Source organism: Lissotriton vulgaris, chromosome 9, assembly GCF_964263255.1.
Source record: "Lissotriton vulgaris chromosome 9, aLisVul1.2, whole genome shotgun sequence".
In the NCBI taxonomy this organism is placed as follows: Eukaryota; Metazoa; Chordata; class Amphibia; order Caudata; family Salamandridae; genus Lissotriton; species Lissotriton vulgaris.
Window position 1 is genome coordinate 439,945,520 of NC_141697.1, and position 25,151 is coordinate 439,970,670.

The 25,151-nt window shown below is 45.2% G+C and overlaps 1 protein-coding gene across 1 annotated transcript in view; it reads left to right on the forward strand.

Annotated features, from left to right (window-relative positions):
- The window catches only part of LOC147690254 (60 kDa lysophospholipase-like), a 363,203-nt gene that overhangs the window by 245,985 nt on the left and 92,067 nt on the right, over window positions 1-25,151 (forward strand). The window contains exons 11-12 of the mRNA XM_086937891.1: window positions 5,467-5,562; window positions 13,029-13,192. Of these exons, the coding sequence (XP_086794017.1) occupies window positions 5,467-5,562; window positions 13,029-13,192 (260 nt within the window). The remainder of the gene's footprint in view (window positions 1-5,466; window positions 5,563-13,028; window positions 13,193-25,151) is intronic.

Here is a 25,151-nt window from a genome sequence, read left to right on the forward strand (position 1 = left end):
GCTCGCAAAGATAGCAAGCGAGAGGGAAAAGGAGGGAAAGGTAAAAAGAGCTAAGCACGTAGGTAAATAGGATATTAAAAGATACGCAGGATGTAAAGATAGATCTTTCTGGCCAATATTTGTTTTATGTTTTGTCGTGAATGTCTTCTGTATGTAATACATGAACTGTCTTCCTTTGTCGGAGTTTGTGTGTGTGTACTGTAGGGATTTATGTCCTTCCTCTGTTTGCATCTCTCCGTTACCTGACCCCCTGCTGTTCTGTGTTGTGAGCGCACTAAATGACCTATTTTCGTACACGTCTCTCTCTCTCTCTCTCTCTCTCTCTCTCTCTCTCTCTCTCTCTCTCTCCCTCTCTCTCTCTCTCTACATGTCATACGTGTACCGAATGGCTCGTTTAGATTGCGGACGACTCTCACTCTCTATGAGAGTCCCCCTATTTTCTCTTCCTTTTTGTGGTAAAATTGTGCCCCACCGGCACCAGTCTGATTGGATACTTATTGAACGCGAAGGTGTTCAGCGAAATTGACCGAAACTAAAATGATTGTATCTCGCCATATTACTACCTCTCCTTTCTGCAAAATGAATGAACTCGAATTGGCTGAGAAGGAAAGGACAGGTAAGACGATTAAAGTCCCCCAATCTGGCCTTTTATAGGGGAACTGTATGTCAATGGCATCTTATTTTTTTTAGTTCATCAGAGACGAACGCCAACGTCAAGATTGACCCCCAATGCCCAGATTGCCCCACCCCTTTGCACCCAAGCGCGAATGCCCGAAGCATCCCCGCCCCACTTGATTGACCCCAGCTGCTGTCCCGGATATAAACATGATGACCATGAGTAACTGTCGTCCCTCGAGAAAAACCTGTTTTACCCTGACTCTCGATGATAGCGCCCCCGCCCAGTTTGAAAAGGTTAGCCAGCCTTGAAGGGAAACGTTAGACTGTTAAGGCTCAGGTTAGAAAGACGAGTCTCCCTGGAGGTTCCGAAATGTTGAGTTTGATGAAATGCACAGTTGATAAGAGTCTGACCTTCCTCCATATGTGACATGTGTAGACGATGAATAAAACTTGGCATGAACTCAGTAGGAATGCTGACATATGCACTGCTTGGTAATGAACCTCTGACTGTGACCGATGAGCGTATCTCCCAAGTGCGTAGGATTGAGGGAGGAATTCACGTGCATGAATGTCTTCCCCTGACCAGTTCTCTAAAGCTTGTTTTGTACCTATTTCAAAGATATACGATCACTGGAGGAGAAGGGTCGGACGTGACACACAGCCTGGCCGCAGATCATGGGACACATGCGACATCAACCAAAGGTGGAGCCCCAGCACGACAGGAATACGGGACGAGACAGCACTCTCCAATGTGGTAAAACGAAAGGATGAAGGGCTGTCCTGAAGCCTTTTGTCCGCCTACCCACACGTGCCTGAAGCTTCCGTCCCCCTCTTCAAGCCCGATTGATGGGCTTGCTTGCTTGTTATCATTTGCTCCCTTGGTCCCTTTGGTGTGTCCCAGGAAAATCTGCCCCCACTCCGCCCTCTCACTCCCATCGACTATCGAAACCACACGCCCTCTTTTTCACATGACTTCTTGTCGAAAGGAAGAACAGCATCCAGGTGGAAATGGGGTACGCCGCAGGAATATGGGTGCCGAGCATAAGGTGCCACTAAAAGGATTGGTTAGGGAACAGGACTGTGGTCTAACAGCAGAGGACTGACCGCACCCTGCAATGCGTAAGGATGGACCCGAGCTGGACCTATAGCTCCACCGCCGGTGCTCAACAGCGCCAACGAAAGGACACGGACTAGAGCCTACCAGTGATGGCTCACTGCTAAAAAGACTAGAGCCTACCAGTGATGGCTCACTGCTAAAAAGACACTGTGACGAAGAGATCTTGTGTATTGAACTGAATTCCGCCCTCAACTACTTGGTCAAAATGTTCATTGGTCACATTTTTAAGTCAGAAACATTTATGCTGTGTAGTGCGTTTGAATGTTAGGAACTCGACAAATGCAATTTCCTATGTGCTGCATTCTGCCCATCACGTCAACTGTCCATGATTATATGCCAAATGTTAGTATTGACAAATGCTAATTCTTCAACCGCGCCTGTTTATATGTACCCCCATCAATTACAAAAATGAACTCTGTTATGTAAAAGGGGCGACTGTGGAAAATTAGAAAAATTGATGTACATAAGCGACGTTCATTTCCCTTTTCCCACTCCTCTCCCTGTAAGCACCATGAATACCATAAAATATTGACCGCATCACTCCGCCAGTAAAAGCCCGTACCCATATGTACATAACAGCCATTCTAGGCACCCTGGCCTTTTTTCCCGCTCATTAGAATCACCGGCTTCCCTTCTGCGCGTATTTGAACCCCCCCCCTCTCTCTCATGCATAGACCATGAAACCCTCTCCCTCTGCGCGACCCTGCCCTGAAAGGCAACCCTTCTGCTTGACCTACGCAAACCCCCCATTTCCTCTTGAAGAGGCATCCTTTGCCTCAGCTGACATAGCCCTCCCCAGCTGCACCTGACTGCCCCCGCTCTCTCATGTACGGGTCATAAGATCTCTCTCCGTGCGACTCTGTCCCTGTGCACACCCTGGCTTCCCCCCTCCCCTTCTCCCTCACACGGGCAAGTCATAAACCTTCTTCTTTTGCAAGACCCTGTCCTTGGGAGTCACGGCCGCGCCTGACCAGCACCTCCTTTCCTTTCATGAATAACCCCTCTGTTAGTAAACCCTCCCTCCGCGATTGACTGTCCACACATGTCTGAGGTCATCGCCTAAGCCAGGAGATACTGTATACTGCTTATTGTATGGAGTCCCTCCTCTTCAAAGGACCCTCTATTGACCCTGGCCACCCCACCCCCTGGGCTACGATCAGGCGCACACATCCTAAAAATCGGCGGAACACTCAGCTGCGTGATTACCCTCCCCTCTTATCAGCAGGTCAAGGGTCCCTATTGTGAACATATGTGGGGTAGGATTGACACGAGGATTATGGGGATGTCTTTTTCCTTGTTTCACAATATCGTGATTGTAATGCCAAGTATTTTGTAAGGTATAAAAGACGATGTCTCAGCTCACTTGTTAGAGCACCTCCCGACAGACACTGTGTTTCTTGTCCGAAATGACAGGCTCTCCTCATGAGTAATAAATCCTGTTCTTGTGATTCCTGCTTCCAGCGCCCGTCTCTTTATTTGATAACTATTCAGAATGGGAACTAAGAGGCGGCCTGCGCCAGCAGCCCGGGCATCGATAGTAATGTGGGCTCACCTTTTACACCCCCCCCCCCCCCCCAAATCAAAGCATACTTATACGGGACCCCTACACCCCAGGCGATACCGCCAATCACCAGAGCGGTCTTGATGGCCTGGCGTACGGCCCTATGGCACACACGCTGGGACAAGCGACTTAGTCAACACACACCTCTCTGGCAAGGCTTATGGCTGCAGGAAGTGGTGACCCTCATGCGCTTCCAGAAGTGGGACCATATAGGGATATCCTTCCTTGGGTATGTGTGGGCAGGGGATCATATTAGGGCCTTCCCAGACTTAGAACAGCGTTACACACTCCATACCTCTCAATTTTACAAATACTTGCAGCTCTGCCATGCACTCACTGTGCACATACCAACAGTCATGCAGATCCCCGAATTTAGCCCATTGGAGGTTCAAGTCATGATGGGTAACCTGGGCTGGGGAGGGGTGTCTCGGATCTACCACTCCTTTGTCAACAATGGTCCGACAACTCTGGCCTCGCTCCGGGCCTGGTGGGAGGCCCTCTGGATGAAGAGGACTGGCGTGACACCATTATGGCTCCCAACACCCTCCCAACCTCATCCAAACTATGCCTCATTCAACTCTAATAATTACACACGGCATATCTCACCCCAGCGTGTCTTCATAAAGCAGGACTGCGCCCCTCCCCGGACTTTACACATTGTGGCCATGTTCTGGCACATTTCAACCACATGGTCTGGTCGTGCCCCAGCCGCGCCCCGGTCTGGTCAGTGATAGTCAGAACTCACGCAAACCCTGGGTTGGCAGGTTGCCCAGGATCCCCTCCGCTTCGTCCTGGAAGTGTTTGATGGCCTGGATTGCTTTAGAGCAGATAAACCGTTTCTGGGGACAGCAATCGCCATGGCCAAACGAGAGATATTGCGGCGGCCTGGGATGAGGTCAACCCCCCTAGCATAAAGAAATGGTGCCGTGGGGTAGACTGGTGCGCTGCCCAGGAGGAACCCCTATATGAGGCACGCGGATGCACAGCGAAATTCAACCGGGTCTGGGGCAAATGGTTAAATCTATTACATTAAAACCGCCACACCTGTACTCTCATGTATCCATGAGTTGCTTTTCAGTCTTAGTGGTCCGCCTGACTATTATTACTGTGACTGTTATTTATACTACCCTTTGTGGGCAGGGTATGCACCAATTTGTAATGTACGTGCTGTCACTTTGTTTGCTTTTCAAAACAAAATTGATTGTCAAAAAAATAATAATTATTAAGTCTGTTTGTTCACCACTACAAAGTTGCTGAACAGAAATTGAAGACCTGGATGTTTGAAATATTATGTCAAAGCACATTTAAATTTTCACGCCATATTTTATGTGATAATGTCCACACCATTTGCACTTTAGCCCAGGTTCACTCGGGGAAACCACAGTTCCCACGAGCACCGGCTATCCTTGATTTTACTTGTGGCAGAGGACCACCAGAATAAAATTGTTTTCCGGTACCTTGTGCCACATTTTATCCTCACCCACACTATCTACTCTGTCCTGGCCCCTCACCCCCACTTCACCCATAGGCAGTTGGATAAAAGATCTCCGATAAAGAGCCCCTCTTTGAGGTGAGCCCGTTGGGCATTGCACCGCCTGACCAACGAGAAGCATTGCCGATGATGAAGCATGACACTCGCAAGGGTGTGTGAGGCCATTATATCCAACAAATTGGATACCCAGGGATGGTCCTCCATTGAGCACTAACCCTTATACCCTAGTGACCTTTTCTTCCTTACTTCCAATAGGAACAGCCCAGTCATCTCTTTTGTTGTCTTCATATTTGGGGCTAGGACTGTGGCCGGACCTTCCATTCTTCTCTCTCTGAATGGTAATCAAAGCCCTACTGGATCACAATTGATCCCTGTCTTCCCCTACCGATTGTTACATAATGTCATTTTGCACACGTTTATTTCCCGTTTCTGAAATGGCTACTTGCCATGCAGTACAACCTCTCACGCACTAATGACTAATTGAAGGACATAGTAAGACGGCAGGCATTACAGGAAGAGATTCTTTTTAGTTTGAGTGGCTAATGTTTTATATGATTTGAAAGACCTGTTTGAAATGCATTTCCTGTGAAATGATTTTACTGCAGCACGTTAGCAGTGGCATTAGAATGTAAATGGTGTATGCTTTTACACTGTAACAGCCTTGTTTTTATATTCCAGGAATTGGAAGCCGTTCGGGATGCATTGACACCGTCTTTGGCTTGTGCTGCGGCGAAAACTGGTGACATCAATGCATTGGAAACAATCCGTGAAATGGTATGTCGTACACACATTTCTACTGATGTCATACTGTGTTAATTCACTTTTCTGTATATGCCAAAGTGGAGGTATACTTTCTCATTGTACTGCTGTCAGATGCATTTTGATGGCTTAATTTTGTTTTCTTCAAATGGGCAAATTCAATTGAGTCTAACTATGTTGTTACTCAGTTTATTGTATGGCAGATTCAAAAAGTTGTCGTCTGCAAATAAAGTGCAGCTAATTGTGAACAGCCACGGGCCATGTCTGCATCAAACTTGTTGCAAAGCTCTGTTGTGTTCTATCTAGGACCCCGATCAATATTGTGACCTCATGCCCCTATACGGCTATAATCAATAGGTATCCCTATAATGGCATAAACGATCAGAACCATATTTCAGTAACTCGTCTCTGAAGCTCATTACAGTACATGACACTGCAGAAGCCACTTCCTTAGATTCCTAGATAACACACCGAGTTCTTTCAACAGATAAAACCCCCAGCAACCTGGGAAAGCCCCGCTTGCTTTGTTTTGATTAGTAATAGAACTCTAACGAGCACTGTAAGAACGACCAGTTCTTAGTGACATCTTTATTGACGTCTTATGTCCAAAAACTTACGTCAAACAAGGCACCTTTCAGGTATAAATAATACCAAATTTGCCTTAAGCAAATGCGATGGTGGTGGTGAATACAGGAGCAGAACAGCTGTCCCTTGCAGAGCCCAGCAGATGCGAGAAGCCCACGGACGCTGCCCCTCCTTGACGCGCTGAGAAAAACGCTGTCTTTTCTCCTGCCGAGAAAATCCAGCTCCGGCGTTTCCAGCCTACCCTTGCGGGTAACTGGAATATCGAGTCCTGAGAGGAGATACCAGACCTCCAACATTCTATTCCAGAGGTAAGGTGCTGACTAAACCCTTAGAGAGAATTCTTGAAGCAAACCCTTGGCAAAACCAACTTCAATTAAACTGCTACTTACTAACTCCCTCCCACGTATTAGGCTTAGGTCAGATACACCGGAGTAGGCGTAGTTAGAAGCACCAGTTGAGTACGTTAGCCAAATGTATATATGACTGTACATATTGTATTCATTTTAACCATCTTATGGCTAAGAAACCATATCAATGCTTTTACAGTATTATTTCGCAATACTCCTTTTACTGTACGCACTTTTTATAATAACAAGTCTTGCAATTGTGGTAATTCATTTCTCTTGCATGAGAAGAAAGACTGTTCAATAAATAATACCTTTTATTGAAAATGCCCGTCTCTCTATTCTTTGCATAACTGGTGAAAGTAATTCTGCACAACTGACTGAGTGAAATAGCTGTCTATTGTTTCACACGACTCTAGAGATTGACTCTTATTCTGAGGAGCAAAGTTGTCATGTTAATGCGGTTGTTGGAAAACTGAATCCCTTCTTGTCTGAGCCAGGGAAGCTGATCACTTCCTATTCAGTCAAGAAAGTTTCCAGTGACCTCTGAGCTAGCTGTTACAAACCCAATTAAGTTTAACATAGTCAGTAGAGACCGAGAAGACCGCACTTCTAGGTCTACACTGCTGTTTGTTATTCCAATGCGCAGGGCCTATAGGGAAAATAGGAACTACACTACAGCTCGATGAGACTTGTTACCGGAACCTTATTGGCAGAAAATTGACTTACATGTTGTGACCGTATATGAATATTGTCTGCGTAAATTTAATTCCTAGTTTGCAAACATAATATTTGATAGTAGGTCTTTATGCTGCGAGACAACTGATTTATCAAAGGCAGTGGGAAGAGCATTTCTGTTTACCAAAATGCAAATTGTGACTTTGTTGTTGAGAAAGCGGAGGGGTTTCCTCTAATCTAGATACAAGTGAGTCTCCGGTAAGAGGCTTTAGGGGCAGGCTTACCTTCAATGAGACAAAGCCTGATAGGGAAAATGGTTATTTGAAGGCCATGCTTCTCAATACACGATCCCTAAGCAAACATGCCCTTCAAATCTATGATTTGCTCGTGGATAAGAGCCCTGACCTTCTCTTTTTTTAACCGAGACATGGCTTAGAGAAGCATCAAATCCCACCATCGCCATGGCCATTCCCGATGGTTATCTCATGCTCAGAAGGGATCGGTCGACAAGTACTGGGGGCGGCATTGTTATCTTTAAACACCATTTTTCCTGCACCATGGTCCCTATAGCTAACATAGCTGGCGCCGAAAGCTTGGGATTCCACGTAAGGGTGTCAGCGCAGCAATCTGTGTCAGGAATTTTGATTTTATAGACCCTCCCGGTCCTGCAGGCCAGTTTCCCGACTCTATCAGCAATGCGGTTTCTACTCTGGCCATTAATTTTAAACACTGCTTAGTTTTTAACATTCATATTTATAATTCCACCGAACAGGAGCCTATTAGATTATACGTCTCACTAGCTTTCTTCAAAATGTCACCTTATGTCCGCCATGCGAATCATGAGAAAGGCCATATTTTGGACCAGATTTTCTCCACTGATTCAATAGTGACCTCATTCCCGGTCCCGATAGTATGGTCCGATCACTCGATAATTGATTTCACAATTGAGAAGGTCCTTAACCCCTGCAATCCCCAGGGAAGGCCACCCTCTCGAAGCTTCAGACCTTTTAGCCAAATTACAGCCGAGGCTATCACTACTGCCCTCAGCAATCATCTGATCCCCTTCCACAGGAATGTGGAGGAGAATGCAGAAGGTCAGGACAGTCGCAGGCTGATGAGCTCGCCCCCTCCTCCGTGCGACCTGTCAAGGCCTCACGGGCCTCAGCACCATGGTTTACGGTCTCCCTCAGGAAAAGTAAGAGTGATTGCAAACGCCTTGAAAGGGTATGGCAAAAAAACTTTGCTACTGATAAAATAATCTGTAAACCGGCACTAAAGGTGCATTATAAAAAAGTTTTAGAAGAGAACTTTTCTTCTCCTCTAAAATAGCACAGTCTGCTAACCATAGTAAAGAAATGTTTAAAACGGTCAAGGAGTTTCTATCCCCAAGCGCGGTCGCAAGGCCATTTACTCCGACTGAAGCATGGATGAGCCATCTAGCCTCCTACTTTCATGAGAAAATTAAATCCATCCAAGATACCTTTTCTTTGCTGCTCAGGACTAAGGGTGAAAATCGAGCGTTTTTTACCCCGCCTACACAGCCAAGGGACCCGCTACTCATGCAGTTCTTTCCAATATCCTTGACAACTCTGGAAATTATGAAGGCCCTTAAATCGGGCTCCGTCTGACCCCTGTCCAGCCAAGATGCTGGCGTCACTAGCAGAGGTAATTAACCTTGCGTTAAATCGGATTCTTAATACCTCTTTGGAGTCGGGGCTTGTTCCAGACAGGTGGAAGAATGCCAAAATATTCCCCCTTCTGAAAAAACCAAGAGCAGATCCGGAGTTAGCCGCTAATTATAGGCCAATATCCCTGCTCCCTTTTTTACTCTAAGGTTTTGGAAAAATATGTTAATGGTGTTATCACCACATATGCTGAAACCAATCAGGTATTCCACCAGAATCAGTCCGGTTTCAGGTCAAATTTTTGTAAGGAAACCATGCTTCTAGAAGCCTTGGAGGCCATTAAGGAGACCCTAGACCAAGGTGGGAAGGCCGTGCTGATACTTTTGGATTTATCCGCGGCCTTTGATACCGTGCCCCATGATCAGCTCCTTCTGAGACTTCAAGAATGTGGCTGTGGGGGCACAGTACTCCGATGGTTCGCATCGTTTCTGGAAAACCGCCAACAAACTGTCTGGTCTCCCCCTTTCGCAGCGCCCATCCCTTCCTTAAAGGTGGGGGTTCACAAGGCTCAATCCTTAGCCCCACGCTTTTGAACCTTTATGACCCCCTTGGCGCATCTGGCCGAAGACCATGGAGCCAAAATTGTATTGTATGCGGACGATACCAAACTGCTATTCACTTGTGATAAGAAGGCAGACTTCTGAGGAGAAGCAATAAACGCCTGCCTCTGAGGTGTTCTCATGGTTCCAACTACACCAATTTAAGTGTAATCCCCATAAATCTGAGATTATCCTTTTTGGTCGTCCTGCAGACAATGTGTGGCGAAATTGGTGGCCACAGGACATGTCTGCCCCCATCACCTCTGTCAAGACTGTTAAAAATTTAGGAGTCAGGATGGAGGATAATTTATCCATGAACTCTCAAGTACAAGCTGTCATGGGCTCTTGTTTTGGAGTGCTTAGGCCGTTCTTGCCCCTTCTGTCAGTAAAACACAGAGAAACTGTGGTCCAGGCCCTAGTTTTATCCAGGCTGTACTACGTTAATAGCCTTTACTTAGGAATCCCTCAATACATGCTGACACCCCTACAGGTAGTCCAGAATGCTGTGGCCGGGGCAATACTTATGCTCGGGCCCAGAACACGGATGTCACCAGCAATAGTCTTTTGGACTTCTTAGAGAACTGGAATCACATCAATGATCGCATCCAATTCACATGGGATTATAATGACAAAACAATCCATTTTTTGGATGTTGCAGTTCACAGACAAGATGGCAAAATCTCAACCACGATTTTTCGAAAACGAACTGATCGCAACTCAATATTGCATTTCAAAAGTTTTCACCGATCCGGTCTCAAACTCAACTTGCCATATTCTCAACTATTAAGAGTTAAACGCATCGTGTCCTCCACTGTAGAGAGTGAAAATCAACAACGAATCACACTGGAAAGATTTGAAGCACAAGGGTACCCACAAGAAATCCTAGAAAAGGCAAGAGATCATACAGAAACACAAATATACAAGGGACTTTTACCTTGTTATAACTGCAGCAACTGCAACATCATACCAGGGAACTACACCAATCACCCGATGAAAGGACACAAAGTAAAACTGAAAGTCAATGCTACATGTAACTCTTCTAACGTATTCTACATGCTCAAGTGTCCCTGTGGCTCCTGCTACATAGGCCACACGGAGAGAAAGATCCGAACACGTATTTTGGAGCACAAAAGCAATATTCGGACAAAAAATGTAAAGTCTACAGTGGCAACACACTTCATGGAGAAAAATCACACAGTGGCTCAATTGAAGAAATACTTGATTTTGGAACAAATCCAACCCACCAGACATAACAAACACACTGAAACGTGAAAACGACTGGATCCGCTACATGGCGACGATGCAACCACATGGGCTGAATGATAGGATGGAATTCCTATGTTACTTATGATCATCTGTTACTTGTGATCATTCATGTATGAGGGAATAGATGGACAGTACATTGGGACTCTTTATGTATTAGCATTGAACATTTTGTTAGCATTACATATGGTATTATTTATACATATTTTTCACATTCTTCGTAACTCTGTTGGTTTTCCTCTCTTACCAGTATAATACAACTCCCACACAGTTCAAGGCCACCCACTTGCTTTGTACTCATCAAATCACGCTTTCTCGTTAACATTTAGATAGCAGTCACACTAACTAGCACTTTCACCACTTAAAGATGGCGCCCGTTACTGGGTCCAGTCCATCCTTCATGTTTATATCTATAGTCACACGGAGCTCTTCCGAACGGGTTCACTCGCGGAAGCACCACGGATTACTATGCGGAGCTTTTCACATATCTTTGTAAGCTACCTCGATATGAGGACATTCTTCTTTTTATATTTACCGAGCCACAACGAACTAGCGCTAATCATTTGCGTACACTTGTGTAACCTTTCAGGCTAACGCACGGACAATGTCATCGTAACAGTGAGTTACTGAACTAACAACAAGCATGTTGGTTCAATACTGGGAAGTACGGCGTCTATCACACTCGTTTTGTTTGTATATCCGAGCACCAAGTTCCTTACCTTTGGGATACACTTTTATCACCTTTCAACACCATTATAATACTTTAAAAACGCACAAACACCGAGGATAATCACGATCTTTCCACTGTTTTAATTTGTCCTAAAACCTCGTTCTGATAACAAGCATGCATGCTATTACAAACCACAGCCATTTCGCCATTAGGAGTTACCATCACACCATGTATGATGATTATTTAGCACATATAACATCCGAAGTACACAGGCTGATAGCCACCTCTTTCTTTTTCCTGTAGAGCAATCCCCTGACGAAGGGCTGAAGGAAAGCCCAAAATGCATTGGGATATATAACTTGACGATACATGCATTGGATATTAATGTCAAAGATTTTTTCAACCATGAAAACAAAGTTTTAAGATTGAAATAACGAACTTGAGAAACAAAAGTAAACTATTTTTCGTTCAAAAAAACTTTATTAAATATGTACAAATGAATAAGACTGGTTCAGTCTTTCTTGCAGTGCTAGCAGGAGTCTTTCCCCTTGTTGGCGCAGCATTGTAATAGACTTTGATATATTATTATACGCTGTAAGGCACAGACAGCGACACCTCATCAGCACGCTACAAACCATTACACTGATTACCATCCTTCAACTGAGCGGTGCAAGCCCCATCTATAATCTTTGTTAACCCCTACAGGTAGTCCAGAATGCTGTGGCTGGGGCAATACTTATGCTCGGGCCCAGAACAAGGATGTCTACCCATTTGAAAGCCATGCACTGGCTGCCAATCCGCAAGGGGATAATATTTAAAGCCTTGGTATTGACCTTTAAATCTCTCCATGGGATGGGGTCCCGTATCTTAGGAAGAGAGTCCAATTCTATTACCCGCGCCGTGCTTCGAGGTCTGCTGCACTTCAGTTAGCTAGCATCCCCAAATTTTCCCATGCCCGAATTTGGTGGTCGCTCCTTCCAGGTACAAGCAGTGCAACTTTGGAATAAGCTTCCTCTGGCACTCGGACAGATGCAGGAACTTCTTCCTTTTAGGAAGTTATTGAAAACCTGGCTATTCCAGCTATAGTGTAAATCCGCTAGTCTAGAGCTCACCCAGAATGTTTAGCGCCGGGACACTTTATCGAGTAGCCTTGCGCTTTATACGTCACTAATAACATAACAGAACTGTCAGTCCCTGAGGCTGTACTGGGATAGCCTGTCTAAGGCTCTAACGTCAATAATAGAATTTACCTTTAAAGTGACACTTCAGATAGCCCGATTTAATAACTTAGATGACATAGATGCCCTAAAGCTGTTTGTGAGGCTTGTTTCCTGAGGGGCAAGAGGACATTGACCAAACATGGAGGGCAGCAACAGCTACCCCTAATATGTAAGTGGAGGCCTAGGGTGAATTGGTTTTGGATATTAGAAAAGCAAGTCTACGATCTGCCTGACTGTCCTCAAACCTGAATGTTTCTGGGGAAGACAGGTAGACTTATTTGAATCTGTCAAAGATCCATAATGAGTGTGGAGGGACAAGAAATGTGTATTACGATCTTATCAAAAAGAAATGTTGATATGATGCTGCTAAATATTGTTTGCTTAGATACAGAAGAAGCTATTGTTGAGGTCCATGACGAAGTCCCCCAACATAAGGCATAACTTTTTTGTACCGGGCTGGTGTATTTGTGGTCAATTTTTCTTGGTTTGTGTTTCAGGGTGGAAATTTGAGCAGTGAAGATTATGATGGTCGAACCCCTCTCCATGTGGCATGTTCTGAAGGACTCCTGCCTACAGTGGAGTATTTATTAAACAATGGTGCAACTGTTCATGCTAAGGACCGGTTTGGGAACACGCCACTGAGGAACGCAGTCAAGTTCAGGTGCGGAGAACAAACTACTAAAATGCTTTCTTTAAAACCTGTTCTTGTCTGTAAAGTGGCCGTTTGTTAGAATGTTATCTACAGTTTGATAGGTCAGAGTGCCACCTTTTAGAGCATTCTTGAGCTTCTTGCAAAGTTGAAAACTCATGTTCATCTTGTCTGAGAGTACAATACTTGGAATTCATCTCCTTCCACATCCAGAGAATTTCCATCAACTTATTATTCTGTTCGACCCCATCTTTTCTTCTACTTCCAGAGAACCTCTACTAAGATGCGAATGCATTTATCTAAATTCATTATGACACCACATGTGTGGTTCTTAATTTCCTTCTAGTTTTGTTTCAAACACTATTGTGGTTTGGCGGCCTCCACACTTCACGTCATAAAATACATTGTTCAACCCTGGGCTTTCAAATGACAAGCGCATGCAAACTGTATGTTTTATTTATGGTTTAGTTTTATTGAACTATAAACAAATGTACCAGAGTCTGTGATTCATATGTGAACCGGCTGGCACTGTAAACAGAATTAGGAAGGTGGCACACCATACACAGGGCACTATGCTTGTTGTGACAGCTTTGTATATTTTATTGAATTTGTACTGCACTCTATTTTAACAGATGACGATCTTTTATCGGTTTCCTACAGTCTAGTTTAAAACCAGAGACTATTAGTTTAAACTTGTAGTAAAAGGTTGGCTAAAGTATGTCATACCCTTGGAAGGTATGACATATGGGGAGACGAGTTGATCTAATTGCTAGGGCGGTCGACCTTGAATCTGGGGAACTGGGTTTGAGTCTCGGCAATGACGCTGAACATACTGTGATTCTGGGAATATCACGTAATCTCCCTGCGCCTAACAAAAATGAATGTGTCCTCAAGTAACACAACTGGTGCCTTGTAAAGTGCTCTGATACCCGATACCGGGTCAAGTTTGCGCTATATAAAACTCTGTTAAAAAAAAAAAAAAGGTGCATCCAGACCCCGTTTGTATCTTTTGCTTAATAATGCTGTTGAATAATTCATATATGCCAGCATTGACAAATTTAAAACCATATGTGAATTACACATTTTTTTAGAAAAATTCGAATGAAAACATTTTTTCAAGAAGTCCCAATGATAATGGATACAGCATTCAACCCCCCTGATATCCACCATCCCTCCAGAGGTATTCACCTTTTGAAAAAGCGGTTATCAAAGAAGTGGAGAACCTGGACACTAGGAACGAATAATTCCACAACCTCAGTACAATTGAGAAAAGAGCTTTGGATTCCATCAACAGCAGGACCAACCTGGTTATTAAACCGGAGGACAAAGGTGGGGCCATTGAGATCCAGGACCAGAAAAACGACAGGAAGGCGTGTCTAACACTACTCTCCAACACAAGACATTATTTACCGCTCCAAGCAGACCAACTAAAAGACTACAAAACAAGATAAAAATATGATGGAGGAGGCCCAAGAAAATGGCTGGATCAATAAAAAAGAACATGAGTTTTTAAGTCCAGTCAAGTCAGGATATTTGTATTGCGCACATATCGCGTCCAAAAGAGTCTCATGGCGCATGCAGACGATTCTGACCAAAAGGGTAGGTAGCAGAGATTAGCAGAAAAGCCAGGTCTTAAGCTTCTTTCGGAAACTAGTGTGTTCAGAGGTTGTGCGCAGGTTGAGAGGCATTTTATTCCATAGGAATGGAGCCAAAAAGGAGAAAGCGCGACCTCCATTCCTGGCAGTTTGAATTCTCAAAGGAGTGAGTAGTGACTCCGTGCTTGATCTCAGCTGCCTCCTTGGCATGTACCATGTGAGTTTCATGGTCTAATATTTTGGGCCCCTTCCATACATATGTTGGTGTACCATACATAGAGTTTTAAACGTGATCCGTTTTTTTAAAGGAAGCCAGTGTAAGGTTTTTAGGCAAGGCACAGAGGGGGGTCGTCGAGGTAAATCCAAGGCGAATTCTGCAGAACCTGCAGCTTCCTAATGTGGCATCCATTTGTGGCAAGTAGCAGTGAATTGCCATAATCAAGTCTGTTTTATAATGAGGCCTTGTACTAAGGGCTTACGGGCTTCAGCTGGTATCCACTTAAAAACCTTGCGTAAGCCGCGCATGATGCCAAAGCAGGTACCGACAATATGGTTCACCTGAGCTTTCATGGAGCGCTTATTATCCATGTGGAGACCTAGGTTGCGGACCGATTCCTTGGACTGGGCATTCGCCCAGTTGTGTAGGCCACCAGTCCTGGGTCCAATGTTCAATGGAATTGCCGAACAACATGATCTCTGATTTGCTGCCATTCAGCTGTAGGTGATTTTGACCCATCCAGTTCTTCACCTCCATCAGACAGTTCTTAAAACGGTCTTTGATCTCGTTAATGTCAGGGCCAAGAGTGGCTAGAATTTGAGTATCGTCTGCATAGGATATAACATCGAAGCTGAACGCTCTGATTACTAAGGCCAGGGGAGCCATATAAATATTAAAAAGCGTGGGCTCAAGATGGAGCCCTGTGGCACCCCCCTTTTGACAGGCCAAGTACTGGCCAAGATTTTGCCTATCTGAACTGTAGTCGTCCGGTTAGAGAGGTAACTCTTGAACCATTCCAATACCTGCCCTCTGACACCAATCTCCCATAGTCTCTGAATCAGAATAAGATGGGAGATGGTGTCGAAGGGCGCAGACAGGTCTAAGAGGACAAGGATGGAAGATTGATGTTTGTCCAGGGCAATTCTTATGTTGTCTGCGACCTCGACCAGTGCTGTCTCCGTACTGTGAGCAGCACGGAAACCTGACTGTGAAGGGTCAAGTAGGTCATTCGTTTCAAGATATTTGACCAGCTGTCCGTTGACCGATGCTTCCAATATTTTCCCAAAATATGGGAGCAGGGAGATGGGTCGATAATTTACATGAATGTTTACGTCACCTGCTGATTTTTTCAGTATTGGTCTTATTCTCGCCGCCTTCCAAATTTCTGGGACATCTGCTTCAAGCAGAGATTTGTTAAGGAGGCCAGTGAGACAGTCTGCTAGAGCCGGGGCAAGTAAGGTAAATAGTTTCGGGGGTAGTTGATCATACGGGGACCATTCGCAAGGGGCCGATATTATCCAATGCCTTAACAATCGCTGACTCTAGATGTACTGCTGCTAGATTAACATTTGCCGTTAGATCTATAGGGTGTTTCTGAAATGTATTTGAAAAAGAGGTAAGAGTGATCTTTTTCATAGTTCTACACACTTTTAAATTGGCCTTATTAGACTGTCCCGACACACAGCCGTTTATAGTGAATTTTACTAGATAATGGTCGGTCCACAGTAACGGAATAGGGGAGTCTGTCCAAATATTAGGGGAGTTGGTAAATAAGAGGTCCAATGTGTGTCCAGCACAGTGGGTTGGACCCTTGATCCGTTGACTAAGAGTGTTCATGGTGGAGATTAGTTTTTCTGTTTCTGCGTCTGACTGGTCATCTGCATGGTAGTTAAAATCACCCAGTAACAAAAACCTGTCCGCCATCAGGTCATGGGGGGCAATGGTTTCTAGTAGGGTATCGGGAAACTCTCCTTTAGTCCCAGGAGGTCGATAGAGCAGAGTCCCTTTCCAAACCTCCTTTAGGGGGCCACTCATTTTAGAAACTATAATTTCTGTCTGCTCAATAACCTCGCTTTCTATCAAGCAAACATTTATAGTCTCTTTTGCTGCAATCAGTAATCCCCCACCTCTAGCGTCCCTCCTATCTGATCTAACTATTTTATATTGTTGAGGGAAGGCTACATGGAGGTCTGGGGTGGCATGCTCATGCAGCCAAGTCTCTGATATGAAGCATAGATCTTTACTCGCCCAAGAACCCTAGAACTCCACAGTTATATACACTGCTGAAAATCCACATGGGAAGAACACCACCACCATGCAGACCCATTGTGTATGGGATTGGTTCACTCCTTGAACCACTATCACAATATACGGATTGGTTCCTTCACCGTTTGGTCACTAAAATAAGATCATACATCAAAGACACCAAGCGTCTCCTGAACCTTCGAAACAAGATGGAATACAACCCCCCTACTGAAACCTTAATATGCTTAGATGTAGAAGTTCACTACACCAGCATTCCACAAGAAGAAAACCTACGCGTTCTCTCTGGACTCCTGCAGAATGTAGAGTGACCCTGGCAAACCCCAGTCCGATGGATTATGACATTAGCACATATCGCCTTAACGGAGAATTTCCTCCAGTTCGAAGGCCAACTATATTTACAACAACACGGGACATCTATCGGCAGCATGTTTGCCCCGAGCATAGCATGTCTATATATGTGTTGATCCGAAGAGGGAAATATCTGGAACAACCCATACCACAAGGAAATCTGCATGTGGCACAGATATATAGATGACATCCTAATAATATGGCACGGCACAGATGACACCATAGAAAACTTCAAGAAATGGCTGGACCAACTCAATCCATACCTCCGCTTCACCATGACTATTAACAAAGAGAGTTTCCTTCCTAGACGTGAACATCCTGGCAAAAAATGGAAGACTGGAAAGCACCATATATACAAAACCAACCGACCGCAACAGCTTACTGCACTTCAACAGTGCTCATCCCCAGGCTCAGAGAAAATCTCCTGATAGGCCAGTTCCTCCGCATCAGAAGAAACTGCTCTGACCTACAAGATTTTAAAGACGAATCAGAAAAACTTGCAAAAAAATTGAAGGAGAAAGAATACCCAGGAAGGATTATCAAACCGGTGCAGAAAAGAGCTCGGAATACATCACAGGCAGGCCTACTGGATACTAATGTGAGGTATGAAAGTTATGGAATCAACCAGTGTCTTGGGGCTTTACCCCTGTGGCTCATGCACGGTCTGTGCACTTACAAAACAGTCAAAACATATTGATTTGGGACTCCCTACCCTTTGGGAACAAAGACATCATACTAACTGTAACAGTAATAACGTAATATACATGACTACCTGCCCATGTAATCTTAGATATATTGGGATGACCGCAAGGAAAGTTAAAATTAGATTCAATGAACACAGGAGCACCATACGATGCAAAAACATCTCCACAAAACTGATAACGCATTTCTTGGAAAAAAGTCACTCCAATTCGGATTTGAACTGGACAGTAATAGAGAAAATGGACAAGGTTAGGGCTCTAACACACACGTTACTGACCAAAGCAGAGCTCTGGGTGTACAAGTTAGAAACATAAAAATCAGGATTGAACGATGACGTACCATTGGGGCAATTATTGTATTAATCGCACAGAAGTGCCAAAAACATAACTGGAACATATTGTAGGTAAAAGGATCAAAGAAAAGCATATATCTTAGGACCTGCACGAACAATCCTTTGAAGATACAACTCTGGCTACTAAGCTATGACCTGCAACTGGCTATACCCCATTTTCCTCCGATGACACCGCCTTAATATCAACAGACTGGGGATGACCTGTATAGATATTTGCATACCAATTTGATAATGCGGTCCCATCTGATTCACATTATATTTTTATTAGGAGTAATACTACTCCTTGCCAATCGTACATCTATACCAACCTCATTACAGCTAGCAGATCGCCATGTGGTGATATCACCTTCGAGCGAGATACACACTGATATAACTTAAAAACGAACTGAACTTCTTTCCTGGACCAGAAATATCGGGGACTACACTTCCCATGATTTTGCTAGTTTTGTAGTCCGATCCCAACGTCTCTACCACAAGGGCTCAGACCCTCGGTGATACATTTAAACAGGCGCCCTTCGCCGCCAAAAGCCGGAAGAGGTGGAGAGAAACTTGTCTAATAGCCGGGGCAGGACCCTTGAGGGAGTGAGGGGTTCCACCATACACACGGAAATCGGTAATAAGTTTCACATACTTCTTGAAAGTCCGATGACCAACCTTTAGAAATTGCTGCTCCCTCTTTGTTTCTCCTGTATGGCACCTACAGAGTGTGACTACAGGGTACCCCGCTTCCGCTGTTAAGATGCACGATACCCAACAATTGTGAGTGAGTATTTCTAGGCGCGAAAATTGCTTGAATTGTCCATGTCAGGTCCTACACATATCACTCAGAACGAATGTTGAATAAACTTGATGGGTACTACTTGAATGGGGATTTATGAACCTCCTCGGAACAACCAAACTTGCACACAAGAGAGGTTGTATCAAACGGTCAGGATGAATATTAGGTGATCCCAAAAAGAGAATACATGCGCTGTTTGCACGCACCCTAGCAGTATTGATGAAGGATTGAAATGCAGAAGGTTACCACGTAACAGACGTCCCGACAACTGTTACCTATGGTTACTTGCACAGAGGCACAGAACAACAGTGTGTACCAGCAGCCTCGCTTACACACTATATGACTTGTATGCAGTGGGAGATGCATGCTGCCATTGATACCATTTGCCCTAACACCGTGTTAGTTGCAGTGTTTGCACAAAATGAGCATGCAAAATGTACGCACACTGTAATATGGATAATGATGTGCTCTTGTTTTAGGTGATCCTGCACAAAGACTGCAAGTGGGCAAGTATTATCACTGCCCGATTTTCACTTATTTGGCACACTCTAGACATGTATCAAGTTCACCAACAACCCAGGGAGGAACCACTCCGTAACCCTGATGAAAGCCCTGGACCTTTTGGGGCCTTAGAGTAGGGCTGAAACATGTTGGTTTGAAACCGCGTTTTAGGACCATAGTAGTCCACATCACCCTCTACGTATTGTTTGACTTTCCCCACCTCCTCTGCTAATAAAGGGATACCTTGGAGCAGGTGAGGGACTTTTAATCCCGGGCCACCCTTTTCAGAAGTGCTCCTTGGAATATGGTTGAGCCCACCCTGACCTCTAGGAGTTGGTGTGAACCCAATGATGAAGCATGACACTACTAGAGTGTGTGAGGGTTATATAAAAAAAAGGAATTTTTCCCTTCCCCACACTAGTTACGCTGATCTACTGTACCCACTTGGGGTTACCTACCCCACTATCCTCCGTCTGTCTGTTTTGGTAAGGAGCACCCTTGTGCTCTTAGGTGGGATACTTTTTTGGTTCAAACTAATCATTCATTTATCCAATACGTTTGCAGACATGAGGAATAACTGGTGCTGAAAGTTGCATTAATAGCTTTTTAGGTCGAGCAGACCTACCTTCAATGCGTAAGCATTGATGGTGTCTGCTTTAGACCTATTGTGACCCGTATTTAGGAATGAAGACACGAGTCAGACGCGCGCTTTTCCTTGTCAGTTTTGACCTCGGGAGCGCGTGTCTGAGCCGCGCTTGCGCAGACGAACTCACAGGCCCTGCTTTCTCTTCCCTCGCATGCATTAACGGCGCACACACACAGACACAGCCAGCCCCCACCCCTCTGCATGCATGCACACACACACACAGGCGCGCGCACACATACACACGCTGCCGCCCCCTACCCCCCTGCACACACACAGACGCATACACACGCCGCCGCCGCTGCCCTCTCCCCCCCTCCCCCTCACACACACACACGGTGGTTGGGTGTCACGGGCAGCTGCCCTCTGCCAGGCGCACAATGAGCGAGAGGAAGGGGCTTTGCCGATCCTTACCGGGGCTCTTCAGATTGCCTCTGCCTGTTGTTGAGGAATCGAGACATCGTTTGAACCTCTTTTCATAGGTGGTGGTTCGTGCTTTGCATCTGACAGTCTGGCGAGCGCATCGCCTCATCTCCTTTTTGTATGGACGGGGCGTGTTTCAAACCTCTTTCTGCAGCTGATGTGGCTCGCATGTCAGCCAGGCCTGCTGCTGACACTGTGATCCCGGTCGCTGCCTCTCGCCCCCCATCGTTGTGTGGGCGTGGCTTGTTTCCAGCCTCCTCCCGCGGCCGGTGGCGCTGGCTCCGCAGGGCTGGCTTGACCGTGCGAGCCCCAGCGCAGGCTCCTTTCACTCCGCCCGCCGCGGTGCCCCGCTCCCAGCTCGGCATGGCCAAGAACACGCTGTCCTCGTGCTTCTGCAAGCTGGACATTGACCAGTTTGACGAGAACAAGTTTGTGGAGGAGCCGCAGGAAGAGGCAGCGGAGCAGCACCACCAGCAGCCGGGCCCGGACGAGGGGGCGACGGAGAGCCTGCTGAGGGGATATCCTTCACTGACTGAGGGGAGTGAGCAAGGGGGTGGGGGCTGCTAAGCGGTACCGCCAGTGCCTGGGGTGAACCTGGGGGCTGACCGGGTGGGAGACACGGGTGCGACCCTTCATTGCCCAAGGTGGGCACTGGGGGGTGAGAGGGGCCCTCTGGGAGGGGCGGGGTGTGGAGAGGGCCACTCGGGGTAGAACGGGGTTCATGGGGAGAACTGCTGTTGGGAGGAGGCATGAGGAGGTGCAGTGAAAGATTGTGAACCCCGAGTGGGCGTGTGTGGCATTTTGGGGGTGGATATATGCCTCACAGATGGTCTGTGGGCAGTAGGCCGCTGCCGTGGTTTTTTAGGTTTGTTATTTGTAATATCAATACATCTAAGTCACATAAATACAACACATATAGCATTACAAATGCTATAAGTGTCACACTTGCGAAAGTTATAACCATTGGCATTGTAAATAACAAAGCTATTAATTTCGCTATTTTCAAAACCAACACATCAATAACAAATTTGTCATTTACAATATCAATAGCTCAAACTTTCCTAATGCGAGACCTATTGCATTGCAAATGCTTGTTTAATGGTGGAGCTGGTAACATCCTGCTTTAGGACTGGAGTTTAGCTTCAATGACGTATCCATGAAGCAGCATTTGCTCTTTTTATTGGTATTCTACGTGTAAAATGTAAGTTATCTTGATAGTAGCCTGTTCGAAAAATGGCATATCCTATCATGCACTGTCTGCCTGTATATCTGTGCACTGGACTTACTACTTGAAGAGACCTCTTTTCTCCCATGATTACCGCAATTACGACAAGAGCTTGCAGCCCCCAGGTGTTTCCGACCCAGTGTAACCTTTGATGTGGGAAGGAATAGTACAGAGGATGCAGATTGGTTGGGGAAGGCTGGTCATGAGACTAGCTGCTGGAGCTCTTACTATTTTGTTTGATTTTTGCTGATGGACCTCAATACTTTCCTGTAACCAATCCCAAGTTGCAGTATAGTCACTTGTTCAATAGCTGAGGGGATCCTGAGGGCTCCCGAGCACAGTAGTCATCTGCTACACATCCCAGCATTCTGTCAGTGGGTACGCTTAAGTTCCATTTTCACGAAAATGCAGACTTTTTACTGGTTCAGTGCCTCTTTCTGTGTGTTTCTGTGAGCCGGGGCCTGAGGCAGCTGGTTGAGATTTCCGAATCTGATCATTGCTGGAGATCCTTGCCTCATGCTTAACGCCTTTTCCATCTTTGTGGCCGGTTGATCTCACTTTGATTTGGCACTCTACCCTCTTTACTCATGTCATCTGCAACTGAGAGCTTAACCTCTCAGAATATTATGGGAGTGAAATTTCTATTGTGGAGACTCTCCTTTGAATTTATCAGTTCCACCACAAATGCGAAAGCTGTTACCATCCTAATCTCCATTTAGTCATGTCCGATTAACTATGTCTCAAATTGTTACATGCTGTAGAAACTGTTTGTTCTTAGCATGTGTGGCTGATGATACAAATGCTCTGCATACTCCTGCCATCTAGTGTTTGGTTCGGATATTGCAAGCTTTTCTTCGAAGAAGTTTTTCGAGTTTCATCTGGTCCTGGAGACTCCTCCTATGGTGTGCATCTACGTCCAGAGGAGGATTCACGAGACCTTGTGACTCGAAAGACTTATTCGAAGAAAAACACCTTGCAACTTCTGAGTCCGACACTAGATGGCAGGGGTATACAGAGCATTTGAATCTACGGCACTACATCCAATTAACAGGTGCCTACAAGTTAAGTCACCTATTCCTTCGGCTGTGACTTTGACATTTAATTGGGATCCAGTTGCATGTATTGCCAAATGTATTTTTATCTTTGTTGAACAGGAACAAAAAGAAGACTGATTAGTATTTAGAGTGTCCCACTTGTAATAACCTCTGAGCAGTGCAAACTTTATTTACCAGCATGCTTTACCTTCTGGTCATTTAGCTTGTGCTTGAGCTTTCAATTTCGAAATAATGTACAACAAAATAGGTAGATAACATCTGTCACTCATCAATATCTTGCAAGTAACTCCAGCCTCAGTGCGCAAATAGCTCTTATGTCTGACATGACTTCCACTTATTGAAACTATGCTGCAGAAGATCGAGTAGACCTGTGGCATAATAACATACTATATTGTCTTTTATCTGCTCCCAGAAACTATTCATTCGTTTATCAAAGAGTTATCTGTTTCTCACTACTTGCTCACATGTGTTTCCACCGGGCTAAGTAGCGAACATTTCCCAGCCTCTTTCAAGCACCGTCTTCACTACTTCCGAGAGGGGCCACATGTCATGTGTGACTCCTATATCTAGTGCTGACTTTTTTAGTGAACAATGCTCTGTGTGTTAGGGCCTCTACTTTTTAATGGAACAAGTGAAACTACAAAATGCAAAATACTCAAACGAAAGGTTAGGGTTAGCAGCAGGCATTGTACCTGATATGGGGCCTTTGAAAGAGATGCTTTTTCCGAATAAAGGAGCACATTCTCTCCTGTAGTAGTGTAGCAGTCATGTAGAGTTTGTGCAGCTGTAGCCATGGTTTATTAATTCCAGACACTGTCTTTTCGGAGAGGTCCTTTTGTCCATGCTTACTTCTCTGACACATCTGTTCCATCAAATACTGCTTGGAAGATTATTTTTTTTTCATTGACTTATTTTGTGTTTTTCAGAAACACCTGTTTTTTTCAATGTTAAAATCCATGCCAGTCGCCTGTCATTACAAAATCTAAAAGATTAGTTCTAGTGGCTGGACTGAGTTTTCATCAGGGTGTGAAGACCGACAGGGTAAGTTTATATTTGTTTTATCCCAGGCCCACTATGTTTTGCTGTGGGCCCTCCGGAGGTTTACCTGTTGGCAACTTTTGGCCGGTCCTAGTTTGCCAGGTCAGGCCTCTTTGTTAGAGTCTGAGTGCGATAGATTTCTTGAAAATGTTTACATATTTTTCTTCCTGCTTCCTTTATTATGCTACACTGGAACCTCAATTTGGTTCTTTCTTTTTAGATGTGCACACCGTTGGCCTCATAAACAGTTCTACCCTTAGACTATTGACTCTTAAGAACATCTTCCTGATTGCAATGATGTCAATGTATTGACAGTTCATCGAAAGAGCGATCAGTACATCCGTAATGTACCTCCACCTTTCCTGACAAGTTGATTCTGAGTACCAAGGGCTTTTTTGTTCTGAAAGTGGTATTGCCCTTCCATGAGGGGGGGGGATGGGTTGGGGGGAAAGAGTCCTCATACTCCATGCTTTTCTTTCCGCCAAATACCATAAAGGAGGAACAGAGGCTTCATCAGATGCGTCCTAAATGGGCCCAGAGTTTCTGTATTGATAGGACTGAGGAGCACTGTGTGGACGACCAACATTTGGTTGGATTCGCCAATGAGAAGAATGGGTGAACTGTCCAGAAGAGAACCTGATCTAGGTCGATTGTCATGTGCATCTCTGCTAAGCTTTGGCTGCTAAGAATGAGCCTCCTGAGGGCCTCTAGGCTCATTCTACCATGGCTTGGTAGTTCGGGCTGGACTATTCCCATGAGGCACAGGGTCAAGGCTGATTTGCATATAGCCATTGTCTGACCTAGGGTGGTGTGGAGTGCAAAAAAACGATGGATTTAGGCCCAGATCTTTGTACTGGGGTGAATGTAAGACCAGTGGTTCCCAAACTTATTTGACCCGCTCCCTTGGCCTAATTGGCAGTTGGACGTGGCTCCCACCATGTTTTTTACCTGCGCACCGGGGTGCAGCGGCGCACCCTTTGGGAATCACTGGTCTACATGAAGATCAAAGCCTAGACGTGATGAAGGATTCAGAGAGTAGCCATCACTG